Source organism: Cupressus sempervirens, chromosome 8 (genome assembly GCF_028749045.1).
Source record: "Cupressus sempervirens isolate cs-2001-9-10 chromosome 8, ASM2874904v1, whole genome shotgun sequence".
NCBI lineage: Eukaryota > Viridiplantae > Streptophyta > Pinopsida > Cupressales > Cupressaceae > Cupressus > Cupressus sempervirens.
The window spans coordinates 589,200,692-589,220,690 of record NC_143125.1 but is presented as its reverse complement, the minus strand read 5'-3'; the positions used below and the strand labels follow the sequence as shown (position 1 = coordinate 589,220,690).

The following is a 19,999-nucleotide window of genomic DNA, read 5'->3' as shown; positions in this document are numbered from 1 at the left end:
TCAATCATGCACTAAGTAATTTTAAGCCATATGCATTCCATACTACATAAAAATGTTGCCAAATCCTCCAATATCTATATTTTATTACTCTTGTACTTATACATATTGATATTTGGAGGCCTATGGTTAAATGTACATCCCTCATATACTTGTTGATTTGGGACTGATAATTGATTAAGCACAATCATACGAGATTCTATGCATTAATGGCCAAAATGTTAAAACTGGATTATCATTATTTCTCATTGCTGATTCTTTCCATTGTCCTAAGATGACTAGATACACTATGGATGATTCATTGATTTAGCAAGCATCAAAGTATTACTATCTATAAATTTTTCATTCTTGGTTCCTATATATCCAATTGATCATTCATTGATTGTACACGTGTTGATTTCTTGATTCCTTGGAAGATTTGAATTCCCTATACTTTTAAAATCTATAGTTAATTTGGGAATACATCCATTAAATTATTGAAATATTTGATTTATCTATCATTCAATAAGGCTCACAAAATTTTAAAGATGTGTTACTCTCTTTGGGGTACCTAATTTCTTTGGTTATTCTAATGATTTCCTGACCTTGTAGCATGAAGCTAAGTTGGGGAGAATCCCTCCAATCTTGTGGTTCTTGGATGGTTTCAAGTCAAGCTTCATTGGTTGTTTTGTTGGTCCTTTTATAAACCTCCACATGTGGCATCTCAACAATTCAAGGTATGTGCTCTAGTCTTAAATTTACATTGCTAGTATATGAACACAAGATTTTATTTGTATGTCAGGTATCTATTCATAGTAATAACTCTATCTATCATTTGTAGAAATAAATAACCTACTTAATGATAGAGTTATTGAATGGGTGGTATTTCTTTACTATGCTTGATATGCTTGGTTTTGAGGATATGGTTACAGGTTTCTTGTTGTGGTGCAATAATCTTCTAAAACCAATATTAGTTGATGATGCTTCTCTACACACACATTGCATTGTGTGGGCTTGCTAGCTATCTGGTGCATATCCATTTCTCTTATGTCTCACTATTCAAGATCACATGTAGATTTTGGCATAGGGTGTTCACCGCCTTGAGATGCAATTTTTTTCCATGGTGATTAATCACATGGAGGAAAATATGTAGCATGGTCTATGACATTCATGAATATTCAACAACACATTTGATGATGCTTTGAATATAGTGCCAGCTACTACACGCCTTCCTTGAGATGTGTATCCTTCTCTCTAAAATTTTATGGACATATTGGTGACTACTATTGGTTTTCACTCCATACTTATGTATTTGGTAATGAAGGTGTGCTACTTGCAACTTTCTATTTTCCTACAATGGATATTTCACAAGCTACACAAGAATAGGGTTTCATATCTTTAGGAGATGTCATCTTATTCTGTCAGCGTAGAGAAATATGAGAATCACCATCCTTGTGAGTAATAATCTTACCCAAGTGTCCCAGCATGTTTTGAAGATCTACAATCAATTTTCAGATTCAGTGATGAGAAATACATAGATCAAAGATGTTTCTAGTACAGTGGTTTGTGGTTTTAGTTCTGATGAGATTATTCTTTGTGATTATTTCAAGTTCATTATGCAATCAAGTTTCAACATTGCCTTTTGCGAGGTCATGGACAAAACTCAAACTTTGGATAGTATCATTTTTCATCATCCATCTCAGAATTTCATTTCTTTGGTCATTCTATGAAATTGTTGAAAAATTGAAAAAAAATAAAACAAAATCAAAAAAATGAAAATAGAAAAAAAAAAAAAAAAAAGCAATAAAAGATCCAACAATGAAAACCTTCTAGTATTGTTGGCTAGTTAATATCCAGAAACCAGTTTCCAGCGGATGTTACCAGCAAAATAAATCCTTAATGGTGAAAATTATTTTTACAATGCCATTAAGCAATGAGTGATTGAAAATTGGCTTGCCAATGGTCACTTGTCGTTATCAAAATGTGAAAAAAAAAATCGATAAAAAAGAAGCAAAAAAAATGCAAAAATTGAAAAATGCAATAAATAGTGTTCCTAGTTTTTTTGCTAATCGTTCTTTTCAAGAACACTCATTGGTTTCAGTGGTTCTTTCATTTTTGGCACCTCCTATCGCTCACTCCTGCAATTCTACTCCTCTTTAGTGTGATCCTCAAATCTTTGATCACCCCTAGTACATTCCGCATGATCTATTGAGGTGTTTCAGTGAATTTTGGTACCTAGTGTATGATCTCCAATGCTTCATTTGATGATGTTAGACCCACAGATTTCCCTCTTTGTCCCAAGTTTTATGGTTGCTTCTAGTGGTCTTCTCTTCAATGCTTTCAGTTAGATGGTGGTCTTCTATGGTGTTGCAGTTTTGGATTCCTTTCTTCATTCATTGTTGTTGATTCCTCACATTTGGTGGTGATAGATGTTGAGTTACTCTATGTTCTAGCCTTGGTCTCTTTGCACGTGCATGTTGGTAAAATAATCAATTTTTTTTTTCATTATTTTATCTCTTAACTTTATTTGTATTGCTTATTATATTGATCATTGTGCAACACCACTTCCTAGCCTCTCCTCATTTCCTATGGATGGTCAACCTTTAAGTTGGGGGGAGGAATGTCACCCTATTATCTTCCATCCATCGCCCTTACTAAACCCATCATATTATCCATTGTATCCATCATATGATAACCTTTGTTTAATCTCACATCTCTCCTATTTCACCTATTTAAACTCCTCTTGCACAAATTGAGATAAATTCTCCTATATGAAACCTTTTGAACCATGATGCTATAAAAAATGAAAAGAAATTTAAAAAAAGAAGAGAAAATAAAAATAATTTATGGAAAATTAAAAGAGATATCCCTATTGAAGAAGAAAATAACAAAGCTTGTCATGTAAAGTAAAGAACAGGCTTTATGTTCATCTATGAGTTATCATGGTTCAGGGTGGAGACAAAGCTAAAAACCATAAACCTAAAGTGCTTTTAGTTGAAACTACAGACCTCATGATCATAATGATTGCACAAGGACATGCAATAAGCTAAGTTGGGGGGAATGATGAGAGCATTTCATGTCCCAAATTATACCATATTTTAACCTTTGTATAAGCCTTTATGCTCATTTCAATCCCCATCTTCTATTCCATTTTCTCCTTCTATGTTGCATATGATTGAATATTTACGAATAATATTTAATAGAGTTATTAGATAGAATATGTGAATAAATAGATGAGATTTTATTTATCTAACAAGATATGGTTCTTCCTGTCACCCGCTATGCATCTTCCTGTAACTATTTTAGAAATACAAAGTTCCATCCATTCAAGCATATCAAGCATAGCAAAGAAATATCATCCATTCAATAACTCTATCATTAAGTAGGTTATTTAGTTTTACAAATGATAGATAGAATTATTACTATGAATAGATACCTGATATACAAATAAACTCTTGTATTCATATACTAGAAATGTAAATTTAACACTAGAGCACATACCTTGAATTGTTGAGATGCCACATGTGGAGGTTTGTAAAAGGATTAAAAAAACAACCAATGAAGCTTGACTAGAAACCATCCAAGAAAATGTTGTGTCCACATGATTACATTTGTCTTGATCTTCCTCAGGTTTTGGATTAGGGTTTGGTGTCATTGCTTCATCATCACTCACATCATCAAGATATCCTCCTCTCTTTTGGGTTGTCTCCACAACATCTATTATGGTTGCAGTCTGTCTCAACATATCTAGTGTGGCATTATCAACATTTCCTTTGTCTCGAACCATTTTTGACAAGTAGGTTCCTGCAACATCGTAACCCTTTGTAAGTTATAGATCAAATTCATAGATCTGACACCCTACAACCAAAATCAATTAGGGACATCATGAAGAGTAAACACAATAGAAGAAAATAATAGATAAAAACACCAAGGAGAGAAGAAACATCAATAACTTTATTGATTCATCAAGTTATTAGCAAACATACCCAATTATAAGGTCTTCTGGGTTACACCCAATATAAGAAGATTACAACTTCAAGATCCATGATCTCTGTAAATTCTACCTCTAAGCTCACTCTCCCATGATCATTCACATCTCTTTCCAAACTCTCTAAGCACTTCCTGAGCATTGTCTAACCTAAGCCTAGACACCTCTACTTATACTTGCCAAAATAACTTATAGAAGATTTTAGATCTTTACATAAGATAAGGTCGAACTCAAAATGGTATACACGTATCCCAATGCATTATCGTTGCATTAAATTCATGATTCTAATTAAATAGACAGGCTCATACTAGGAAACAATCATAGACAAACTTGATCAAAGAAGGAACCAAGCATCAAGAAACTAGTGGGCTCACTTGGCACATGAAGAAATTCAACAAAAACAAGACTTGACCAAAGAAGAAACTCAGCAACAATAGGACTCGACAACCACAAAACTTGGCCAATACTATAGGAACTCGGCCAACACTACAACTCGACAATACCTGACAGAATGCATAAAGATGAGTAGGATAGAAAAACAACCTAGGATGCTTCTACGTCACCTTGGGAAATAATAAGTTTTCTTGGTGTCTTGCAAGCACAAGTTTAGATTCTTCTTGGAGTTTTTACCAAATTGTAGGTCAAGGATAGCTAATGGTTGGATCTTGTGAGGTCTTGTAGAATTACTACTATAATTGCTTTGTATCTGGCCATAACCCAAAAGGGTTTACAACTGGGCATGTTGGATGTAACTCTTATGATTTTATTATGAAAATTGTCATTATTTTGGATCAAAAATTGTGTTATTGTTTATATTCCATTGTGTGACTATTTTTGGGGGGCTGGGACATCTCCTTTAGCGATTCTCCTACCTTGTACTGCATCATTAAGTGAATAGATACTGGCACAATGAAGGTCATGTATCAATCAAATCTTTATAATGACCATTTTTTGACTCTTTCATGCATAATGACTTATACAGTATGCACTCTTAATACCCAAAAGTTGAAACCTTAGCTTTAAACAATTAAGTCACACACACAACCAACCATAAAATCAACAATCGAAATTCAATATACCACCTAGAAGATATAAACATATGTACTTCTAGCTACAACCTTTGCCCTACTCTTCAAATACTAAAATATATTTTATTTGTAAAATAAAAAATGAACAATATATGAAAAGCATGTCAAATGTCAAATACAATATTACCAAAAACATACCTCCCATACCTCCTCTCATATCAAAAAATCTCCAAAATTTTTGGTGTAGTAATCCCAAACATCTCATTCTATTGTATATCTTCGTACAACTCCCCAAAGTTTGTGTGTATTATCTACCCTATCTCTTTTACATTTCATGCAATAATTTCATAAAAAATGAAAACCCTCTAATAAGCACTTATAAATGATTGGAACATACAATAATCACCTTTTTCATGATTAAAACTAGTTATGCACACACATTGAATGATAAATAATCATGAAATCGCTACTAATTGTGAGTGGAGGATGGATTCCCTCAATTCTAGCAAATGAGAGTGGTGGATCAAATTTCCCTCATCATGCACAAAGAAATGAAACTAGCAGGAAGCATTCACGAGAGAAGTTTCTAGACAATGATGGAAAGAATGTGAAATATACATGACTTTAGGGTTTACAATGGGTAGTACTCGGGTCACCCATGGGTGGTTATATGGAAATCAATGAGGTGTGAACATGTTAAGGTGATTAGATATTCATTAAGGAGAGGTTAAGTCAGGTACTCCACTATGTATACTTAAATTGGGATTTTGATTAACGCAAAGGCCAAAATAATTTTATTAAAAGGACCCCTAAATGGATTTTCTAACCTAGTGGACTAGTCCATGTCAAAAACTACTTATAATTACATGTCTAGGTGTTTGATTATTAGGGATAATATGAATTTTTTTTTTTGTCATTTCATTGTCAACCATTGGGGGGCCTAGGGGTCAAGTACTAGGTAGTGCTTTTCAAATGCCACTTTTGGACCACTTTGTACTCAACAATCTCTATAGATAGATCTTTGAATACCTAAAAGCTAAAACATTAGCGTTAAGCTCTTAACTCAACCATCAAGATACACCCAAAAAATTGATGATATCTAACTTACAGTTTAGGACAGAGGTATGCACAAAGTTAGCCTAGGCAACTAGTGGGTCATCTCCCCTATTAGAACATTTGTGCATCACTACTAGAACATTTTCCACAAGTACTGGTGATTTCAAGTGAACAGGGATTGCCACAATGAAAGCTATGTATCAATTAGATCTTTATAATGACCATTTTTTGACCCTTTCTTACATAATGACTTATATAATATGCATTATTAATACTCTAAAGTTGAAACCTTAGTTGTAAACAATTAAATTACATACGACAAAATCAACAATCAAAATTAAATATACCATTTAAAAGATATAAACATATGCACTATTAAAATAAACATATACACTTAGCTGCAACTGCAACCACCACTAACACCTTTCCCCTACTCTTGAAATACCAAAATATACCGGAAAATCTTCCAAAATTTTGATATAGTAGGCCCGGCCATATGTAATTAGTCCCAAACATCTCGTTATATTATATATCTTCGTACAACTCCCCAAAGTTCGCGCGTAACAGCGGAATTCCCGGCTCACACAAATCCACTCTCCCCGTTTGACCCGCGCCGTTGTTCACGACTCCACCCTCCCTTGCAATTATTCTGTCTCCTGTGGGTCCCATAATTATTATATTATAAAAAAATTATTAATTCGGATAAATTAGTCTGCTGGATAAACGCATGGGTCCCACTTTCCCCCGCATGCGTTCTGCCGCGCATGCCGCGCGCCGGCCCGCCTGTCCTCCACGTGAAGTGACGGGCCGTTAACTGACGCCGATAATCACGAGACGGGACGTGACGGAGATGCGCATTTGCACCGGCACCGGCAACGAGAGCGGCGAGGCGAAGAAATTTTATGGAAAAATGGGGGATTCCGCCATGGATTTTCATGGGACCCCTCCCGGGCCCCAAGCATCTCTCTCAGGCTATGGCTATGGCTATGGCTACGGCTATGGCTGTGGATTTTTTAATCCGCTTTATCCCCCGCCATTTTCGTGGGGTAGGGTTTTTTCTTTTCTATTTTGTGTCAGTGGCGTGCCCTCATTCGGCGCTCGGTCAGACCGTAGCTTTCAGTCTTGGAATTATTTGGCTTGGCTTTGTGGAAATTTTGTTTTGCGCTGTGGATCTTTCGCTGTGTTTGAAAAGGCTGAGGCGGCTTTGATTTGGCTCGGTTTTGTCGCATGAGGAATCCTTGGAGATGAAGCAGTGTGTGGAGAGGCTGTTGCGTTTTGAGGACGTTGCTTTCAGTTTTTGGTCTTTTTGCTGAAACTGTGCAAGTTCTTGATTTTGGAAATAGTTAGGGTTTAGAGTCCTGGTGCTTGCAGCGAACGGACGGAAGAGTCGAATAGGAAGGTAAATTTAAGATCTTTTGAGCGGTTTGATGTCTTGTTTCGGCCTGGCTTGGCTTCGGATTTTATCCGTTTTGCTTGAGAGAATGTATTTCTATGCTTCTTCTTGAGGATTCCGGGAAATGGAAATGCAAGAGATTTTTAAAAGTGCTTGAGATCATGTAATTTTGATGCTTTTCATAAGTATTTAGGGAAAACTGGAAATGAATTATGTAACTGTTTTATTTGAGATTCCACCTTTCGTGAGTATTTAGGGAAATGGAAATTGAAGACTGGAAATAAATATATTTAATTTAAGATTATATACTTCGATGCTTTTTTCTTTAAGATTCGTGAAATGGAAATTTAAGACTGAAAATGAAGAAAGATTGCATGAGAATTTTATGTTTTTATCTTGAATTTAGGGAAATGGACATTTCAAAGATGAAAAGGAAAGAGATTTCATATATTTTGCTCGAGATTACATATTTTACGCTTTTCTTGAGGACATTTTATAGTGAAAGGAAAGATGGCTTTAATCTATTTTGCTTGAGATTACATATTTTTATGCTTTTCTTGAAGATTTAGTGAAATGGAAACTTAAGACTGGAATTTTTTTTTTAAAATCTGTTTTGCATGAGATTACATATTTTACGCTTTGCTTGAGGACATTTCAGAGTAGAAATGAAAGAGAGCTTTAATCTATTTTGCCTGAGATTACATATTCTTATGCTTTTCTTGAAGATTTGAACTGGAAATGAAAAAGAGTTTTCATCTGTTCTGCATGAGATTTACATGTTTTGATCCTTTTCTTGAGGATTCAGGTAAATGGAAATTGGAGACTGGAAATGAAGGAGCGGGAGAGGTGGCGGCCTGAGGAAGACGCTCTGTTAGCCACCTACGTGAAGAAATACGGAGCAGGGGAATGGCATCTGGTGTGCCAGAGAATGAACAAGGTTCTTGACAGAGACGCCAAGTCCTGTCAAGAGAGGTGGAAGAACTACTTGAAGCCTGGGATCAAGAAAGGATCTTTATCGGAAGAAGAACAGCGTCTCATCATAAGTCTCCAAGCGAAATACGGCAACAAATGGAAGAAGATTGCGTCTCAAGTGCCTGGAAGAACTGCAAAGAGGCTCGGAAAATGGTGGGAGATTTACAAAGAAAAACAACAAAAGACAGAAACAGAGACAGAGGAGCCCGTACGCTGTTCCGATCCAGTTCTTCAAGGTAACAAATATGATCACATTCTCGAAACATTTGCAGAAAAATTCATGCAAAATCAAAAGCAGCTCGGCTTTCCACACAATTTCAGTTTACCGCCAATTACAGTTGCAATGCCCCCTCCGCTTTGCCTAAATTTACCGTCAAATTCTGTTCCTGTTCGTGATTTCTTTAATACGGCTCTGCCTGTGCCTACGCCAAATATTTCTTCATCTTCTCATCCTCCATGGATTCCAACCGAGAAAACTTCTTCAGTAAGCTGTTCCTACACATCATCAGAATACTCTACAAGTCCCTCGTCCTCGTCACCTTCTGTAACTCTTTCCCTTTCTCCATCCATGACCAGTCATGCGATTTCAAACCCTACACAAAAAAATGCTCCAAACGAAATTCCAGAAGCTTTCGCCAGGGAAAAATTTACAGACAATTTGCCTACGAACAGTCAATCTGCAGCTCATTCGCAAAGAATTTTAATGCAGCAAATCTCTACATTTTTCCAACACTGCAAAGAATTAGAGGAAAGACAGCATTTATGGCTCAAGCATAAGAAAGAAGCTTCTTGGAGGATGAAGCGGCTTGAAGAGCAGATCGAATGTGATAAAGCTCGGAAGCGCAGAGAAAAGATTGAGGAAATTGAATCCAAAATACGAGCTTTGAGAGAGGAAGAAAAGATTTACCTGGATCGACTGGAGAAAGATCACAGAGATCAGATCGCTCGATTGCATAAAGATGAAGAAATCAAGGAGGCGAGAGTGATGGAAATGTGGACGGCTCAGCATGTTCATCTCACCAAGTTCTTCGATCAGATGGTCCATTCTTACTCTTCCAAATCTTACAGCACTCCTTGACTTTTTTTTTTTTGCATTTAGAATTTGCCTTTCTAGTTGTGGCTGCATGTTCTAGGGCAAATTTATCAGTGATGTACTCGTTAATGCCATCGTTAATGGCAATCGCAATATTTATATGGCAATCAAATACTTTCTTGTTCATGCCGGACAAAATGAAATTTAGTGTAATTATGACAGTTTTTGTCTGAAGTTTCTTTTATTGGTCATAAATGTGAGATATTCAATGCCTGTCTTATAAATATTTTTGTCTGCAATATGTTTCTTGTAGCACGCATTTGGAATGATTTGGCGTGAGAGGCCCAATAAGCTTGGTAGGAAATAACTGAATTGTGAAAAAGCCAATGAAAATACTCCTTCAGAAGAAAAACCATAAGTCAATGAAAATACTATGGTAGGGGAAGAGGACTGCAAAACATGATAACACATGTACTAATAATGGATCACACATGTATTAACATATGTATTAATAGTTGATCACTTTTTAGCTTTCTTGGTTGTTGTTTAGTCCATTTGTGCAAAAAAAATATCAAAATTTTTTTGGTGAGGAGCTATTGGGGGTTGAACATAATGAGTTTTGGGTGAACTTTTTGAAATGACACTTGTCAACCACGTTGCACTTTACTACTTCTATTGAGAGCTCCATAAAAATGTGGAAATGCTTAAATCTTAGCTTTAATCTCTATAGACTGGCAAATTTCAATGTACGGATTAGGATTAGGATTAGGAGTATTGAGTCTCTTCCCCTATCATATTTATACATTGTTTAAATATTTAGATTTGATTGTGTGGAATTTATATTAATGTTTCTCATTTCAGTGAGGGTGATCATCATTAAGGAGGTGAGAATAAAACTATTCTTCCATTTGTTAGAAATATATGGGTGATTATAGATGTATAGAGGGATGTGAAACTTGAAATGGAGATTCTTAGTGATGATAATTAGGAATCACATTTCTTAGTCAATAATTTTCAACATTTATATTTCATGGATGAAATAGTAAATGAACTTTTAATTAATGGGATAATTTATCTTCTATGTGATAATGAAGTGGATAAGTATAACATTATATAATATTTTGACATAACTATTAAATTATATTTATGGCAAGTAAATATTGTTTGTCATGAAAGTTGTTGTCAATGAAAATGAAATGGACTATTCTAGAACTTGGTTGAGAGCTAAATACTAACACACCAACTTGAGCTAATAACAATATGACTAAGGAACACCGCTATTAGAACTAAGGTTAATGGCTAACTTGGAGTGTTTAACTTGAGATCATTTTCTTTTTAATTGGAAGATATTATCCTATTATTGTTGGAATTACAAGTGGGAAAGGTAAACTTTTGAGGGGGCGGTGGGGGGGAGGGGAGTGAATCAGAAGTTAAAACATCAACCCATAAAACTTTTCACCTTACATCCACCTTATGCATTCAATAGATAAACTAAAATAACATGAAAAGTAAATGCATCCAAAACATGTAACTAATTAAACACACACACACACACACACTTACACTTTACCTATAATATCCCTATCCAAATCTGATTGAAATTTGTTATATTTGCTTTTAGAAATTTTATCGAACACTTGTACAACAGAGGAATATATGACTGATTTTATTTTTCAGTTTGTTTTCAGAATAAGAAAGATGACTTCTAATATCATAAGATGATTGAAAATGACTTCTCTTCCACGTAGTCTACACCTAACATGAAATGCAACTCTTTTTTTATTTTTTCTTGATGCAATATATGACATCTATTCAATGCAAATTAACACTTACAACCAAGTGACATTTTATCAAACAGTTGGCATGCAAATTAAAATTATATTTCAAACTTTAAAATTGATATTTTGCTGATATAAAAACTCTAATATAAAATCAAGTTACAATGCCTTCAACAATCTAACTAGACTGTCCATACAGAACCATATAGATGTATTTTCAGATAATGCATAAACATGAAGATAAAATGAAGGAAACTTGAGATTGATAGGTAGCTTTAAAACTGATCAAAATCTATCATGCACTATAGTGGTATTGTTCACAACATTGTAGCAATACTATTCATGACCACTATAGCAATAACACTATTCATGATTCTTGTAGCGATGGCACTGTAGTAGATGGGTATAAAATTCCTAATATGACTCCGAATTAGTTGCTTAACTCCTTCCAAAGTGCAGATAAAATGAGGGCATCGAATGACCCTTAAATTTGAAGTGTGTCTTCTTCATGAATTGCTACAAAAACTCAATAAGCTTCAATGAGATGACTAAAATATCACCTCCAGAAAATGCAACAATATCAGCTGATAATTTCATAGCCTCAAAGTTGCCAATCAAAGAAAATTATCATTCTCAATGACTAAAATGTCCTGCACAAACCCTTGGCTCCACAAGTGCACAAGCAAATGTCAATATCAAATCTGGATGCCCTACAAAGAGACTCTCTCCTCTATTTATTCTATTCCTTCACCCCTTCTAGAAGAACATCAAATATTATTTTATTGCACTTTTCTAGAAGCTTCCTCCTTTCCAACAATAATTAGTTGTGCTTCTAGAAGATTCCCTTTTCCATATAATATAATATTATTTTAGTGACTTATGATTTAATATTTATTTTAGTCACTTTTTAATTAAATTAATTAAATATGAAGTCACCTCTTAATTTTTAAATTATTTAATGACTTTATAAAAAATTAATTTAATTATTTCAACTTATTTCTCCACTTAGCCTTCAAAAAATGAAAGGTCAAGAACTCCATTGAGAGGCTAAAAAGATGGGGACATTACAGTCCGCCCCTCTGGAAATTGCTTGTCCCCAAGCAATCTCAACTCTAGATGTTGCAGAATCTCTTCACTCTCCCATGTAGCATCCTCAATAGGTATGTCCTTCCATTTAATCAAATATCCTCTAATGACACAACTTCTCAACTACTTCTCTCTAAAATCTAATATAGCCTATATTATTAAAATCAACTTACCCTCATCATCTAAGGGTGATAGAACCGTAGAGGGAACCGCATGATGTCCCAATGCCTTCTTGAGGCATGATATATGGAAAATATTGTGCACTTTTCTATTCATTGACAACTCTAGCTTGTAAGCCACCTCACCCACATGCCTAATGACTCAGAAGGGTCCATAGTATCACGGCTTGAGCTTCTCTACACCACTCTTCTTGAGAGTAAACTGTCTGTAGGGCCACAACATCAAATACACCATGTTCCCAACCTCAAAAGAGCATTCCACTCTCTTCTTATCTGCATACTATTTTTGTTGGTTTTGTGCCTTCTGGATGTTTTCATGAAGAGCCCTTATGATATCCTGATTTTTCTATAACATGTCTCAAGCACTAGGCACTCTACTATCAATCATCAATAAATCAAGAAAGCTAGGAGCCTCATAACCATACAAGGCCATGAATGGTGTCATTTAAATAGAAAGATGGTAAGTGGTATTGTAGCAATAATCACAAAGGTATATCCACTTAACCCACCCTTTTTGCTGCTCAGTAGTATAATTTATGAGGTACCCTTCCACCCATTTGTTGACTATCTCCATCTGTCTATCTGTCTAAGGGTGGTAACTAGTACTTGGAGAAAGCTCGGTCCCACACAATCTAAAAAGCTCATGCTAGAAATTGCTCATAAACCGACTATCTCAGTCACTAACAATGTTTCATGGTAATCCATGCAATCTAAACACCTCACAAAAAAATAGTTCGGCAACCTATGTGGCTAAATATGAAATAGTGATTGAAAAGAAATGTGCAAACTTGGTCAAGTAATCAACCACCGCATATATGCAATCCTTACCTTGCGCTTTTGGAAACCTTGTGATGAAGTCCATGGATATATATTCCCACTTCTTGTTTGGAATTGGAAGTGGCTATAATAAACTAGCAGGATATGTATGGTCCTATTAGTTCTACTGACAAACAACACACTCCCAAACATATCGTAGAACATCAAATTTTAGTCCCTTCCAAGTGAACCTCTCCCGAACCTGTCGATAGGTTTTGAAATACCCGAGATGGCCTACCAATGGTGAATCATGAAAGAACCTCATTACCATGTTCTTTACTTCTGATCCTGGAGTCAAGAAGATCCTCCCCTTATAAACGATAAGATCATTCACCACCATGTACCTATCATCCTATAGTGACCCATCAGTAGTACCCGAAGCCGAAGATTCCTTAGCATATTTTGCCACAATCAAAAGACTCCAATCCTTTGAAACCTTAGCCATAGAGCTCAAATGTGGTTAGTGAGACAAGGCATCGTTGACTATATTCTGTGAACCTTTGACCAAAGAAATGTCAAAGTCATAAGATTGCAACTTGCTTACCCACTTTTGCTAACAGTTATTAAGATCCCGCTGCCCAAGGAAATGTCTCAAGCTATTATGGTCTATTTTTACAATGAACTTACTACCCTCTAAGTACTACCTAAACTTGGCCAATGCATGCATAATGGCCAACATTTCCTTGTCATATATACTGTAGCTCCTCTCAGGACCTCTCAGCCTCTTGCTCTCATATGCAATTAGATGTTTGTCTTGCATTAGGACAACTCCAATCCCCTCACCTGAAGCATCATATTGCAACTCAAAGGGTTTAGTGAAATCAGGTAATGCAAGCACTGGGCAAGTAGTCATAAGTTGTTTGAACATCTCAAAGCATTCCTGTGCCTCACGAGTCCAAATGAAAGCCCCTTTTTTGGTCAAATCTATAAGTGGTGTTGCATGGTGAGAATACCCATTGACAAATTTGCAATAGAATCCACATAAGCCCAAAAATCCTCTAAGTTGTGTTAGATTCGTCGGAGTAGGCCACTCAACAATTGCCTTGACCTTATCCGGATCCATCCAAAATCCTTCTGCACTAATGACGTGACCCAAATATAATAATTCTGTTATGCCCAAGTCACATTTAGATTCCTTGATATATAGAGATTCATTACCAAGAATACCCAAAAGTATGTCAAGATGTGCAAGATGCTCTTCCCATGTCCTACTATAAACCAAGATATCATCAAAGAAGACTAACACAAATTGCCTCAACTGTGAATGAAATACCCTATTCATAGTAGACTGGAATGTAGTAGGGGCATTGGTTAGCCCAAATGGCATAACCACAAACTCAAAATGTCCACAGTGGCAACAAAAAGCTATCTTCTCAATATCTTCTTCCCTCACATGAATTTGGTGGTAACCCGATCTCAGATCAATTTTGAAGAAGTACTTGGCATCATACAATTCATCAATCAACTCATTAATCTTTGGGATGGGATATCTATTCTTGATTTTTCTCTTGTTAAGCATTCTATAATCAATACACATCCTTAGAGTACCATCCTTCTTTTTAACCAATACCACTGATGAAGCAAAAGGTGACTTACTTGGTCTAATATGCCTCATAGCTAGCAACTCCCTAATAGTTTTTTCTATCTCATATTTGAGCCACTTAGGGTGCCTATAGGGAGTGACTATCACGGGCTTAGCAGCCTCCTTCAATTTGATGATGTGCTCTATCCCTCTATCTGGAGGTCTACCAGGTGGAATCTCACTAAAGACCTTATCATGCTTGATTCTCAACTTTTGTATACCAGGAGGATAAATAGGTTTTTGCCGCTCTTCCTGTTTTGGCTTCAAAACACAACCTGTTGCTCACTCAACCATGTCATGATGCAAGAGATGTTCCATTTTCCTGAAAGAAATAGTCTTGCAACGAGTGTCTCTGAGTGCTTTCAACACATAATTTTTTTCATCCATCTCAAATCTCATTTCCATCTCACGAAGGTTGAGGGTGAATATTCCTATGTCATGTAAGCATGTCATTCCCAAAACCATATCTATGTCTCCCATGTTCACCACATAAAATTTTTCCTTAAACTCATAATTATTCAAGCGCATGGGCAATTTTGAAATCATCTTGTCACACCTAAGAGTGTAACCATCAACAACCTTAACTCGAATTCCCTCAACTCCTCAATGTGTATACCATGCCTCTCAATAAGCCCAACACCAATGAAATTGTGTGTCGCACCTGTATCAAGAAGGGTAATAATCTTTTGACTAGTAAGAACCACTCGCATCCTAAAAAACCCTTCTCGCTAAATACTTGTGAGACAAGTCTCTTTAAGCTTCACTTCTTGCTCTAATTGTTCATCACATTTTTATTTTTTTAATTCTAAATCATTAATTTTAGATTGCTGATCTGAATCAGAATCTTCAATTAGTGCCCACATGGCATGATTTGACTTCCCCTTAGGTTTCATAGTGCAGTCATGGTTAATATCATATGGTCCCTTATAATAGAAGCATAGTTTCCTCTTCCTTAAATCATTAAGAGTCTCACGGTCAAACAGAAAAGAACACTTACCTTTAGCTTTGTCCTCCTTCTTAGGAAAATTCTTGTTTTCATGATTGGAAAATGTTCCCTTTGATGTGAACTTGTTGGTAGGGTTAGTGAACTCCATGCTTCATGCCTTCTTCATTGCTTCTAGTAGTGAGGGAGGATCGGAAACTTTCAACCAACCCTTCAATGGCTCCATCAATCCTTCCATGAATAAGACCACCAATCTTCTTTCACTGATGTTAGGAACCATGATTGATAACTGTTGGAATTCATTCACATAAGCATCAAGGGAACCATGTTGTTTTAGTTGTGCCAATTCATGGAAACTCACCTTAGGATCTTTGACATCAAACCTTTCAATCAGCCTGTTGGTAAACTCCTCATATATAGTGATAAGGTTGTGTCCAAGAGTGACTAATCCATGATACCACCACCCGTGAGCAGCTCCTTCAAGATGTAGTGTGGCAAATATTATGGCATCCTCTTCAGGCATTGGTCTCAAAGAAAGATAATTATCAAGCTTTTGAACCCAAAACCTAGCTGTGCATTTATTACTTCCATCATAGTAAAGCATGGAAATCTTACCAAGTGTTTGTTGATAGTCATTTCTTGGAGCATAGTGATCATTCCTTGCTCCTCTCCTATTTATTTGATTCATGAATTGATCAAATGTCCATATTTCTCTCATATCAAGAGGGATAGTGGTATACTTGAAGTAGGCCTATCTAGCTTCATCTCCAAAAGAAATAGCTAGAGTAGCATGTGGTTGTTCTTCTCTTGGTGTAGAGGTGGGAAAAAGAGGCCTAGGGGCTAATCCTCTAGTATCTTTAGTGTGATGTATAAACCCTTCCTCATTAACTCCACTATGTTCAGTTGTGTTTTGATTTTGAGTGGCTTGTTGATCCATTTTTGCTAATAAGCATGACATCATATCAAGCATGGTATCAAATTTTCTTTTTGCTCTTGCATCCCTATTTTCTTCTTTTGCCATATTTTGAACTATTTTGTTGGTATCTCTTTCTCTTAATGCTTTTGAGAATGTATCCCCTTTAACCTAAGGATTTTGATATTGTTGTCTCTGTTGTTCCCTACTATAATATCTAATTTCTCTCTCACTCATCTACTATTTGACTAATCACAGGATGACAAGATAAAAGCTCTGATACCACTATAATATCCCTATCCAAATCTAATTGAAACTTGCTATATTTTCTTTTAGAAATTTTGTCAAGCACTTGTATAGCAAAGGGATATATGACTGATTTTATTTTTTAGTTTGTTTCTAGAATAAGAAAGATGACTTCTAATATCATAGGATGACTGAAAATGACTTCTCTTCCACTTAGTCTACACCTAACATGAAATGAAACTCTTTTTTTATTTTTTCTTGATGCAATATATGACATATATTCAATGCAAATTAACACTTATAGCCAAGTGACATTTTGTCAAACAGTTGGCATGCAAACTATCATTATATTTCAAACTTCAAAATTGATATTTTGTTGATATAAAAATTCTAATATAAAATTAGGTTACAATGCCTTCAACAATCTAACTAGACTATCTATACAGAACCATGTAGATGTATTTTCAGATAATGTATAAACATAAAGATAAAATGAAGGGAACCTGAGATTAGTAGGCAACTTTAAAATTGATCAGAATCTACCATGTACTATAACGGTATTGTTCACAGAATTGTAGCAATACTATTCACAACCACTATAGCAATAATAGTATTCATGATTCTTGTAGCGATGACACTATAGAAGATGGGTATAAACTTCCTAATATGCCTCTGAATTAGCTGCTTAGCTCCTTCCAAAGTGTAGATAAAATGAGGGCATCGAATGACCCTTAAATCTGAAGTGTATCTTCCTCATGAATTGCTACAAAAACTCAATAAGATTCAATGAGATGACTGAAATATCACCTCTAGCAAATGCAAGAATATTATCTGATAGTTTTATAGCCTCAAAGTTGCCAATCAAATAGAATTGTCATTCGCAATGACTAAAATGTCCTGTAGAAACCCTTGGCTCCACAAGTGCAGAATCAAATGTCAATATCAAATCAGGATGCCCTACAATGAGGCTCTCTCCTCTATTTATTCTATTCCTTCACCCCTTCTAGAAGAACATAAAATATTATTTTATTGTAATTTTCTAGAAGCTTCCTCCTTTCCAACAATAATTAGTTGTGATCCTCGAAGATTCCCTTTTTCGTATAATATAATATTTTTTTAGTGACTTATGATTTAATATTTATTTTAGTCACTTTTTAATTAAATTAAATTAAATATAAAGTCACCTTTTAATTTTTAAATTATTTAATGACTTTATAAGAAATTAATTTAGTTATTTCACCTTATTTCTCCACTTAGCCTTCAAAAAATGAAAGGCTAAGAACTCCACTGAGAGGCTAAAAAGATGGGGACATTACAAAACCCTCCAAATGAGAAGGTAAAACTAGGGTGGGGATGACACCCACAAATTTTCACTACTATAGCAATAAAGTGTAGCCAATTAAGGTTACAATGGTTTGACCATTAATCATGATATGCTTTGTGAAAGGCCTACCCTATTAAAGGCTTACAAAGACTATTAAGTCTCACTTTGTTAGAGGATTTCAACACCCTGTTAGAAGTGTGCCTGGTTAAAGGACTTCTGACCACTCACTTGGAATGTCACCCTATTAAAGGATTTGATAAGGCTTGTTAGGACCACTCTGCTTAGGAGATCTAACTGAAATCACCTGGCAAAATGTCTTAGCATAGATCTTGTGATTGGCTCTAGATTGCTTGATTAAAGATCAAATCCACACAATATCCTTCTTGATCCTTTATTATTATATGTATCAATGTTGTATCTTTATCTGTCCTTTTTCCTCCTCTAACTAATTATGCAATTCACTCTCACTACTAAGTCACCTTGAATGCTCTATAAACAAATTTGATTATTCACCCCTTGTTACCTTTCTATAACTTGATCTCTCTTGCATTCTAAAACGTTTGGGGCTTTGTCTTCTTTGTAAAGACTTTGGTGGCTTAGGGTTAGGTATGAATCTATGCTGAGAACCATCCTTTTTGCCACTTAATCCTTCCTATGTTTTGATTTGTTGCATGCAAATACATAGAGATTCTACAAATAGATTTGTCCTTATCTCCAAAGAATTGAAACCTAACCTTATGTCAGCTAAAAAATGGTTTACATAGTTGTTTGTGCAATAAAAAACAAATATGTTCCATCTATGTTGCTCAGCACTTGAAGTTACTAATGTTCGACACATATTGTAATTCTATTTCTAACTCATCACCTGAACTACTCAACATCTATTGTTTACTCGACATTTGAATCACTTGGCATGGTCTATCTACTGAACACTTGGGTGACTCAGCACTTGAGTGACTTAGCACATGATTGACTCAACATGGTCTTGTATTTACATATTATACTCGGCATGCATTACTAGTTTTGCATAAACTAAGTAAATGTCTTAAGTGTGTTGACACTCAATTGTCAAAACCAATCTAAGATCAACAATCTCCCCATTTGACACGAGTGTAAAAAACACTTGAATATATAGAAATAATCCGTTCTTCTCAAGTATAACATAACCATAACTCAGTTTATATACAGAACTTCAAAATTTCAAAATTTTGTAATAGCCTATGTACCTCAAACTGTATTACTCCCCTTGACTTAATGTGTCTATTCTGTATCCAAAAAAATTTCTCCATTCTGAGTAGATTTGTTTTTGCTGACTAATACTCTTTGCCTTCAATGTACTTGCGACTGATGTTCTCTATGCTCTGCCTTAGCTATTCTGCTTTGTTTTTATCTCTGCATTGTATTTTTTCAAAAAATGTATGTCACTGAGGTCAAAATATTATTTTTTCTTTATTCATCTCTTCCCCTTTAATTATTCTCCTGCTTTCTTCTTGAATATTTATTCTTGTGATTTATTTCCCTTGCTTCTTTATCTCCCCCTTTCTTATTTATCTCCCCCTTTTTTATTTACAACTCCCCTTTTTGACACTTATGTCAAAGGGTCTATACAATTATGGTGTATTTGTTCAAAAAAGATTTATGGACTTCCATTATTGTTTTTAGAGTAGCATCCCAGTTGTCACATGC

General features: G+C 35.3%; 2 protein-coding genes across 3 annotated transcripts; one reads left to right on the top strand and one right to left on the bottom strand.

Annotated features, from left to right (window-relative positions):
* The first annotated feature begins 6,907 nt into the window (after positions 1–6,907).
* LOC149543810 (transcription factor AS1-like) lies at positions 6,908–9,701 on the top strand. Of its 2 annotated transcripts, none has more exons than XM_089798493.1 (2): positions 6,908–7,447; positions 8,247–9,701. In XM_089798493.1, the coding sequence occupies exon 2, from the start codon at positions 8,271–8,273 to the stop codon at positions 9,489–9,491; it is 1,221 nt and encodes a 406-aa protein (XP_089654619.1). In that variant the 5' UTR covers positions 6,908–7,447; positions 8,247–8,270; the 3' UTR covers positions 9,492–9,701. The 2 variants fall into 2 exon arrangements, with proteins under 2 accessions (XP_089654619.1, XP_089654620.1); XM_089798494.1 differs by lacking the exon at positions 6,908–7,447 and adding an exon at positions 7,469–7,604.
* A 6,283-nt stretch (positions 9,702–15,984) lies between these two features.
* Positions 15,985–16,353, bottom strand: LOC149543809 (uncharacterized). Its single transcript, XM_089795843.1, has one exon. The coding sequence runs from the start codon at positions 16,351–16,353 to the stop codon at positions 15,985–15,987; it is 369 nt and encodes a 122-aa protein (XP_089651969.1).
* Between the last annotated feature and the right edge of the window lie 3,646 nt (positions 16,354–19,999).

Coding starts and splice junctions, on each gene's coding strand:
- LOC149543810 (XM_089798493.1), top strand. CDS start 8,271: ATGAAGGAGCGGGAGAGGTGGCGGCCTGAGGAAGACGCTCTGTTAGCC.
- LOC149543809 (XM_089795843.1), bottom strand. CDS start 16,353: ATGCCTGAAGAGGATGCCATAATATTTGCCACACTACATCTTGAAGGA.